At 46.8% G+C, this 9359-nt stretch overlaps 1 protein-coding gene across 1 annotated transcript; it reads left to right on the forward strand.

The window, feature by feature from the left end:
- The first annotated feature begins 502 nt into the window (after nucleotides 1–502).
- PANX3 (pannexin 3) lies at nucleotides 503–9143 on the forward strand. The gene is made up of 4 exons (XM_055270021.1): nucleotides 503–809; nucleotides 2038–2180; nucleotides 6043–6257; nucleotides 8058–9143. Exons 1-4 carry the CDS (start codon nucleotides 629–631, stop codon nucleotides 8695–8697), a joined length of 1179 nt encoding a protein of 392 aa, XP_055125996.1. The 5' UTR covers nucleotides 503–628; the 3' UTR covers nucleotides 8698–9143.
- The last annotated feature ends 216 nt before the right edge of the window (nucleotides 9144–9359 follow it).

The raw sequence follows: 9359 nt of genomic DNA on the forward strand, positions 1-9359 counted from the left end.
ATTGGAAACTGTAAATATGTAGTTGAAACATTTTGGAAAAAAGACCAGAGTCAGGGAAGGAAATCTAACACCAAATACAGAAAAGTTCTGGGAAAGAGTCTGGGCCCAGAGCAAAAATCATCATTGGGACAAAGACTACTATGTAGCGTAGCAATCCCAGCTGGGTCGTTGGGGCTCCATTCCCACTCCAAACCACAAAATGAGTGCCTTCAAAACATTTAAGCAATCCTCACCCAAATTCCACACAAATTACATGGAGGGGGGCCTGGCTCCACAGCCCTCCTTCTCTCCACTGAAAATACTTTATTAATGACAGGGCAGCATAAAGCCACAGAACTCCATCTGCTCTAGGACAATCCAGACAGCAGCGTGGCACCAGCCCCAGGTGAGGCCCGACCCTCCTTCAGCAAGGACCCGCTAAGGCTATGCCTCCCTCTAATTAGCAGGGCCTGGCTCAGGGCCTGGACAGTTATTTAGAGAACCATCGCCTGCTCCCAGCATGGATATCCATAAGGCTGGGGCGGCAGGCACTGTCTGCTCAAAGCCACCTGCCTGAAGCTGCCGTCTCCTCATTCCACCACCCCAGGACCCCTGCTGCCACCTCTGCACCCCCAGGCTCAGCAGCATCATGTCACTTGCACACACAGCTGCAGAGTACATGCTCGCGGATGCCCTGCTGCCTGACCGCAGGGGCCCCCGCCTCAAAGGACTGCGCCTGGAACTGCCCCTGGACCGGATAGTCAAGTTCATAGCTGTGGGCTCCCCCTTGTTGCTGATGTCCCTGGCATTCGCCCAGGAGTTCTCCTCTGGTAAGTTGCTTCCAAGGCCCAGTGCGCAAGAGAGACTCCCCCTCGTGTCACTCCCTGCACGGGCTCTGAAGTGAGACGGTGCGCACAGTGACGGGATTCCATGGCTTCGGGCTGGGCTGGATTATCCAAAAGGCAGATGGTGCATGAGTTCAGGGCACCAGCAAAGCAGAGGCACCAAAAAATTTTGAAAGTCATCTCCAAAATGTTACAGTAAAAAAAAAAAAGTTGTAATTTTAGTATTCATATATTTTATGTCATTTCAAATGATTAAAGCTTTATTTTGGTTTTCACTACGGATGAAAGAAGTTGACACCCCTGGTAATGTTTTTAGGACCTTAGACCTCTTCATCTTAGCTGGGCTGTCGCCAAGTCTCTTATTTGCTCTGGGCCCTCTTCCCACCCCTAACCCACCAACTCCAGGGTTATTGACTTGAGAACATGTGTTAAGTGCCTGAGAGCCACGCACATTGGAGATGCTGGATAAACCCACTGCTTCCTGTCTACAAACCCCAGCCGCACACACAGACATTAGCATACATATACATCTAGGGTTTCAGGTGCTAGATTCACTCAGCAAATCAACTATCTTTGTTAAAGAGAACGTGGACTTCCTGAGAACTGAGACTTCTGGCTTTCCTTTCTGGCAGTGCCATTAGCTTACTACATTTCCCAAACAGGTGTGCCAGCCTCCCACTTCCTCTTTATTCATCCACAACCAGGGCAGAAGAAATGGCTCCCACTTCTGCGTCTTTCTGGAGAATGATGTGAAAACAAAAAAGCAGGAACTCTCCTCCAAGCCCACTTTCCTTCCGACATAATTTGCCCACCCTTTCTCTTCATTTAGGCTCAGAAGCCCAGGCAATTCATCCTCAACATTTTAGAGTCTAAAAGATGTCAGTTATTTCAGGAAAGAGACATCACCATCAAACCGCAAGCCTTCTGGTACCAGACTACAGGAGCACAAAAAGCCCAGGGGGTGCTCTGAGAGCAAAGAACCACCAGACCCAAAAGGCTGAGTCAGCACTGGCAAGCCCTGGCCATACACTGGGATGTGTCCAGGAGTGCCCTGTCCTACCGTGACGTGGCAGTGCTCAACCCAGAAAACTAAGGTGTGGGAAGAAGACAGTCCCTGCCAGAAACAGAAACTGGGGAAGAGTCAGATGATTGCCCCTGAGTCCCCACTCCTCCACCCAACTCTGGCGGCCTCAAAGCTGTGTTCCTGTTGCAGGGTCTCCGATCAGCTGCTTCTCTCCCAGTAACTTCAGCATCCGGCAGGCAGCCTACGTGGACAGCTCCTGCTGGGACTCACTGGTTCACCATGAGCAGGACAGGCCTGGCCAGGACAAGATGAAATCTCTCTGGCCCCACAAGGTAAAGCAAACTCTGTAAGGCCAGCTTCACGGCTGAGTGGAGTGAGGCAGAACCCCTTCATTCTACTCCCTCTTGCCTCTATCCCCACCACCCCTAACCCATTTATTTTGGTCACTTACTTTCATGTTTCAGGCATTCTCTGAATCTGGCAATCTTTGGTTGCTCACTTTTATCTAATTGGAAGCTTTGTGCCTAAGGGTGAGGCACATAAACAGGCAAACTTCGGTTTAAGGTGATCCCTTTGGTCTATTTCATTAGTATCTGAAATATTGACTCTGTAGTCCTTTCTCCTGGGCTCATCAGTTTCCTCCTAGAAGAGTCATTCAAATCTTAATTTGTGGGGAGGGGCGGGGTGCAGGTGGAATTAAGCCTGGCTGCCAACCCTCTAGGAACTCGGCTGGGGGTCTCACCATTCAGAGTTCACTCAGCTGCTTCCCCTGTCCCAGCATGGCTCCCCTGCCTCAATGGACCCAAGAGCAGAGTTTAATCTAGTTTAATCTCTAGAGAGTAACCGTCAAGCCTCTGTTAGGGGAGGGAAAGAGCAGCCGCTTGACTGCCTCACATTATAGAAAGGATCTGCGGGCTGCTTCTCACACAGATTTCTCCAACAAGATCCCTGTTTTCAGCCTCTCCTGCACTCTTGTTTTCAGAAGTACCTGGTGTCTCCAATTCCTGGTTCTGTGGTGAAAACAGCCTGCCTGTCCCTGCCTCCTCTCCCCCTCCTCCCCATGAGCTGGTGTCTTCTATCTTGCAACTGCTTTCCAGTTTTCAATATTGGGATCCCCTGTCTCCTCTCCTGTTCTCTTTGACCTTATAAAAATATGTCTTCTTTTATGTCTCATTGTCATCCTAGTGGGGTTTTAGGAGGAGGCAGTGGTAACATGTATGTTTGATTCACGAGGTTTAGTCAGAAGACACTCATAGCATTTTCTAGGCACGACATTTTAGAAGGTGTCAGATTGCCACAGTTCTAGGACTGAGACAAAACCAGAGACTTAATGGAAAGAGTTAATGAGATTTCTGTCACTGGAAGTTCAGGAAGGATCTAGATGGTAAAAAAAAAAAAAAAAAAAAAAAAAAAAAAAAATTCTATGGTAGAGGAATTCATATATAAGAAAAGGATCAAATTGCCTGATAATCAAGATCACTAGAAAGTTGTTTTTTTTTTTTTTTTTGAGACGGAGTTGTTTTGTGCTTGTCACCTAGGCTAGAGTGCAATGGTGCCATCTTGGCTCACTGCGACCTCTGCCTCCCCAGTTCAAGCGATTCTCCTGTCTCAGCCTCCCGAGTAGCTGGGATTACAGGTGCCTGCCACCACGCCTGGCTAATTTTTGTATTTTTAGTAGAGATGGGATTTCACCATGTTGTCCAGGTTGGTCTCAAACTCCTGACCTCAGGTGATCCGCCTGCCTCAGCCTCCCAAAGTGCTGGGATTACAGGCATGAGCCATGGCACCTGGCCACCAGGAAGCTTTTTAAACCCAAATTCTCAGGCTCCACTTCAGCCTACTGCAACAGAATCTCTAAGTATGAAGGAAGGGTTTATTTTCAAGAAACGCCCTTTCTTTTTGTTTTCTTGTTTTTTGTTTTTTGTTTTTCGAGATGGAGTCTGGCTCTTGTCACCCAGGCTGGAGTGCAATGGCACGATCTTGGCTCACTGCAACCTCCACCTCCCGGGTTCAAGCGATTCTCCCGCCTCAGCCTCCCAAGTAGCTAGGACTACAGGTGCCCACCACCATGCCCGGCTAATTTTTGTATTTTTAGTAGAGATGGGGTTTCATCATGTTGGTCAGGCTGGTCTCAAACTCCTGACCTTGTGATCCGCCCACCTCGGCCTCCCAAAGTGCTGGGATTACAGGCGTGAGCCACTGCACCCGGCCCCACACCTTTCTTTTCTACCCAGATGCAATCAATTATGTATACTCCCTCTTTTTCTTCAAATTCTCTTCTGAAATAACAAACCATCCCTGGTTCAGGAGAAGCTATAAGTGAAGTAATCATTTAGGGAATAAGCTCCAAAATCAGACAGCCTATAGTTCCAAATCCTGGCTCTCCTACCTACTTGATGTACAACCCTGCACAGGTTACTTAATCTTTTCATGCTTTGGTTTCCTTATCTGTAAAATAGAGATACTAAATTGTATCCACCTGATGACATCCTTGTGAAGATCAAATAAAATAATGCATGTTAAGCACCTAGCAAAAATGTAGTTTTAAAAAATATTTACAGGCTGGACACAGTCGCTCACACCTGTAATCCCAGCACTTTAGGAGGCCGAGGCGGGAAGATCACTTGAGGTCAGGAATTCAAGACCAGTGTGGCCAACATGGTGAAACCCCGTCTCTACTAAAAACACAAAAATTAGCCAGGTGTGGTAGTGAGCACCTATAATCCCAGCTACTCAGGAGGCTGAAGCAGGAGAATTGCTTGAACCCAGGAGGCAGAGCTTGCAGTGAGCTGAGATCTTACCACTGCACTCTAGCCTGGGCGAGAGAGCGAGACTCCATCTCAAAATAAATAAATAAATAAATAAATAAATAAATAAATAAATAAATAAATATCTTTACAAGTAGAGATTTTACTGTAGGCAAAATAGTTGGCCCAACCCTGCTAGGTGTGGTAAGTATGATGAGGAAACCTAAGGAAAAGTCCCTGTGTTAATTTGCTAGAGCTGCTGAAACGAAGCACCACCAGCTGGGTGGCTTCAACAATCAAAATGATCGTCTCAGGGTTCTGGAGACCAGAAGTCCAAGATCAAGGTGTCATCAGTATTGGCTCCTCTGAGGACTACAAGGGAAAGGTCTGTCAGGTTCCCACTCCTTGGCTTGTAGATCCAGTGCCCTGGGCAGTCTCCGTGTGTGCATGTCTGCTTCTTTACCTGGCTTTTTTTTAAAAAAGAAAAAAAAAAGAACATGAGTCATAATGAATTAGAAGCCCACCCTATTCTAGTATGACCTCATTTTGAATTAACTAACTGCATCCATAACAACCCCATTTCCAAACAAGGTTTCATTCTGAGGTACTAAGGATTAGGACTTCAAGGTATGAATGGAAGGAGGTGGACATGGACACAATTCAACCCATATCAGTCCCTTATTGCAGGTAGCTAATGATGCAGTCATTGAGCAGACAAGGCTTATGAATTCCTGAAAGTCAGCTTATAGATTTACATACCTGAAAGAGCCCCCAAAGAATCCCAAGACAGTGTCTGATAGTGTAGTTTGGCATTACCAAGAATCCAAAAATCAGAAAAGACCACTGTGCATCAGACAAGTCCGGGAAGATGACAGGGAAGAAATGGGATTTTCTCTCCCTTAGGACGACATGGCCTCTGCTGGCCATGATCCCTAGCTAGCTAGCTGCCCGGACTACTTTGAGGGAGGTAGGCAGATCGCTCTTTCTCTCCTTTTCTCTCTCTCTCTATATATCCCTCTCCTCTCCTCTCCTCTCCTCTCCTCTCCTCTCCTCTCCTCTCCTCTCCTCTCCTCTCCTCTCCTCTCCTCTCTTCTCCTCTCCTCTCCTCTCCTCTCCTCCCCTCTCCTCTCCTCTCCTCCCCTCCCCTCCCCTCCCCACCCCTCCTCTCTCCTCACTGTCTCTCTTTTCTCCCTGGGACCCCACACAGACCCTGGATCAGAAAAGTGAACCAGGGGAGCATGAAGGTGCACATTCCTTCTCAAGCAGGCCTCCCTGTACTCAGCCGGGTCAGTAGGGTGCCTCAGGGGCTGGGCCTGGGCTAGCCCATTCCCCACACAGCCTTCCCCTGCTGAGGCAGGAACAGGGGAAAGGAGAGCCCCTCACTCAGCGCTGTCACTCGGGGTCTCGGCAGCCCTGGCCTCCCTCCTCAGCTGCTCTCGCCCTGCAGGCCCTCCCCTACTCCCTGCTGGCCCTGGCCTTGCTCATGTACCTGCCAGTGCTGCTGTGGCAGTATGCAGCTGTGCCAGCCCTCAGCTCTGATCTGCTGTTCATCATCAGCGAACTGGACAAATCCTATAATCGCTCCATCCGCCTGGTGCAGCACATGCTGAAGATCCGGCAGAAGAGCTCCGACCCCTATGTGTTCTGGGATGAGCTGGAGAAGTGAGTTGCCTCTTCCACCTTTTTCTGAGAAATTCAGTCAAGCATTAAAATGACATCTCTGCATAGTCATCTTTAAATGATCTTCCACGCCATCCTTCTCAAGAGGGCAAAGTCCTTAACACATCATCTCATTAACTTTCTATTGTTTCTGTAAAGGGAGAGAGACAGGACTCTTCCTCTAGTGTACAGATGACCACACTGAGCCCACAAAGGGATTCATCTCTCTAGAATTCCACTTTCATACACTACTGCCTTCAGAAACCTTAAATAGCTCTCTTCATGCCTACCAAAAAATACCCAGATTTTCCCAGATATGTGTGCAAGGCCCTCAACACGCTGTCACCATCTACTTTTTCAAAATTCTAACCAGCAGGTGACAGAAACCTTCCACCACACATAGGCAGCCTCCTCCTTTTCCCCGAACAAATTATTTATCTATGTAATCATTCCTCCACCTGCATACAGGCACTGTCCTGGGTGCTTCTGATACATTCACGTGTATGTGTTGGGGGATGGGGGCAGGAGAGACAAAGCTGTACCTCCCCATGTGGGGCTTACATTCTATTAAGGAAACACAGACAAATAAACAGAACACAGAAGTGAAATCTATATTCTGAGATAATAAGTGGTATGAAGAAAAGAAAAAGTAAAGTGGGGGCAGGAGGAAGCTGGAGGGATGGAGAGTTGTGTAGCTTTACACAGAGTGGCCAGGCTAGATGGCCCAAGGGGACAATTGCGCTAACATTTGAATTATATTATCCCATATTTATGCACATACTCTATCTTCTGAAAAAAAATCCTCTCTATCTTTTGAAGCCCAGATTTCAGCCAATATTTTCCATAAGGGTTTCTGAACATTGAAGGCCACACTGTTACCTCCCTCTCCTAACTTTTACAGCCATTGTGGTTTGTGTCCACTATTTTAGCAACAAACCAAGTGCCATTTTTATTCCATATTTGCATGTCTTATGTGCCTCTTCGCCACAAGCCAGGCACTAAGCTTCTTCAGAGCACAAACTGGCTTATATGTACCTGAACACCAAAGCTCTCAACAAACATTTCTGAGCCAAATTATTTACATAAGATGAATGAATTGGCCCAAAGATCATACACAGAGTACACAGGCCAAGAACCAGAATGTACTTTTTTTTTTTTTTCTGGGTAGGGGAGACAGGGTCTCACTCCGTTGCCCAGGCTGGAGTGCAGTGGCACCATCTTGGCTCATTGCAGCCTCAATCGCCTGGGCACAAGCAATCCTCCCTCCTGAGCTTCCCAAGTAGCTGGAACCATAGGTGTACACTACTACACCCAGGTAATTTTTGTATTTTTTCATAGAGATGAGGTCTCACTATGTTTCCCAGGGTAGTCTCAAACTCCTGGGCTTATGGGACCCTTCCACCTCGGCTGCTCGGATTATGAGCATAAGCCACCATGCCCGGCCCAGAATGCACTTAGCTAAACCACCAATCCAGTGCTAATTTCATAAGCCTATTGCTACCTAAAGATCCTACTTCAGCTTAGAACTTTAGTCCACCTTGCTTGGCAGAAATCCAGTGTAATAAATCATTACTCACTGATCATTCACTGGGTTTATCACATTGCAGTCAGTACTTGGAGAATCAAGATATACTCATATGCCTCTGTTTGGGGGAGAAGCATGGTTATGCTCGGGAAGACAGATTTTCATGGGAACCAAGAATGCCATGTTGAAAACAGATCTGTTACTTTGTCACATGCCTCTCTAGGAGTATGGTTCTAAACGGTCACTACTAACCTTGCCTCCTTTCTTCCACTGCCCAGGGCTCGGAAAGAACGATACTTTGAATTCCCTTTGCTAGAGCAGTACCTGGCATGTAAGCAGCGTTCACATTCACTAGTGGCTACCTACCTCCTGAGGAACTCCCTCTTGCTCATCTTCACCTCCGCCACTTACCTATACCTTGGTCATTTCCATCTGGATGTCTTCTTCCAGGAAGAATTCAGCTGCTCCATCAAGACAGGGCTGCTAAGTGATGAGACCCATGTTCCCAGTCTGATCACATGCAGGCTGACATCGCTGTCCATTTTCCAGATTGTCAGCCTCTCCAGTATAGCAATATACACCATATTGGTTCCAGTGATAATATACAACCTCACACGGCTATGTCGGTGGGACAAACGACTCTTATCTGTCTATGAGATGCTCCCAGCTTTTGATCTCCTCAGCAGAAAGATGCTAGGATGTCCCATCAATGACCTCAATGTGATCCTTCTTTTCCTCCGAGCTAACATCTCTGAGCTCATCTCTTTTAGCTGGCTGAGTGTCTTATGTGTGTTAAAGGATACAACCACCCAGAAGCACAATATTGACACAGTAGTTGATTTTATGACTTTATTGGCTGGCTTAGAACCCTCCAAACCCAAACACCTCACCAACTCGGCATGTGATGAACACCCATAGTTAAGAAACCATGGAGCAAGAAATCTTGTGGAAAGTCTCTCTCCTTCCTCGTAAGACATGCACACTAATACACATACACACCAAAAAAATATGCAAGGATTTTTTTGGTGTGTATGTGTATTAGTGTGCATGCAAGCTTGGATTTAACTGAATCATATATCTTTTATCATGTTATCCTAAAAGTGAGAAGACATAACCAAGACATGGAAATAAATGTGAAAGCTGGAGCTGAAGAGTCAAAGAGCTAAAAAATTAAGTCTAGAACATTCTATGAGGATAATATAAATAAAAAGAAATAAAGTCTAGACATGCTGCAAGGAAAGAAGATTCTAAAGGCCATTTATGGAGACAATTCAATATCCTTTCTTGAACGCACATTCAGCTTACCCCACAGAGCAAGTGAGGCAATCTGGCAAGAGATTAATAAAGATGTAAACTCCTGGAAACCCTTTGGTGTGGCCTGAAATCCTAGGAATTTACCCAGGTTGCTTTGTAGAAGTTATCAACCTTGTCCAAGTCCTCTGTAGCCTCCAAAGTGCTGGGAGATGATGGCTTCAATTTGTAATCTGCTCTTAGGATGTAAGGACATAGTAGAACAAGGCCGGGGCTATGTCTCAGCCATGAGTGGAGCCTTCAGGTGCCCAGATACACTTTTCACCATC

The sequence above is a fragment of the Symphalangus syndactylus genome, chromosome 3, assembly GCF_028878055.3.
Source record: "Symphalangus syndactylus isolate Jambi chromosome 3, NHGRI_mSymSyn1-v2.1_pri, whole genome shotgun sequence".
Classification (NCBI taxonomy): Eukaryota; Metazoa; Chordata; class Mammalia; order Primates; family Hylobatidae; genus Symphalangus; species Symphalangus syndactylus.

Bases quoted from the DNA above. Each gene is read 5' to 3' on its own strand.
- PANX3 (XM_055270021.1), top strand. From the start codon at position 629: ATGTCACTTGCACACACAGCTGCAGAGTACATGCTCGCGGATGCCCTG. The intron at 2,181-6,042 runs GTAAAGCAAACT...CTCGCCCTGCAG, and splicing joins AATCTCTCTGGCCCCACAAG to GCCCTCCCCTACTCCCTGCT. The intron at 6,258-8,057 runs GTGAGTTGCCTC...TCCACTGCCCAG, and splicing joins TTCTGGGATGAGCTGGAGAA to GGCTCGGAAAGAACGATACT.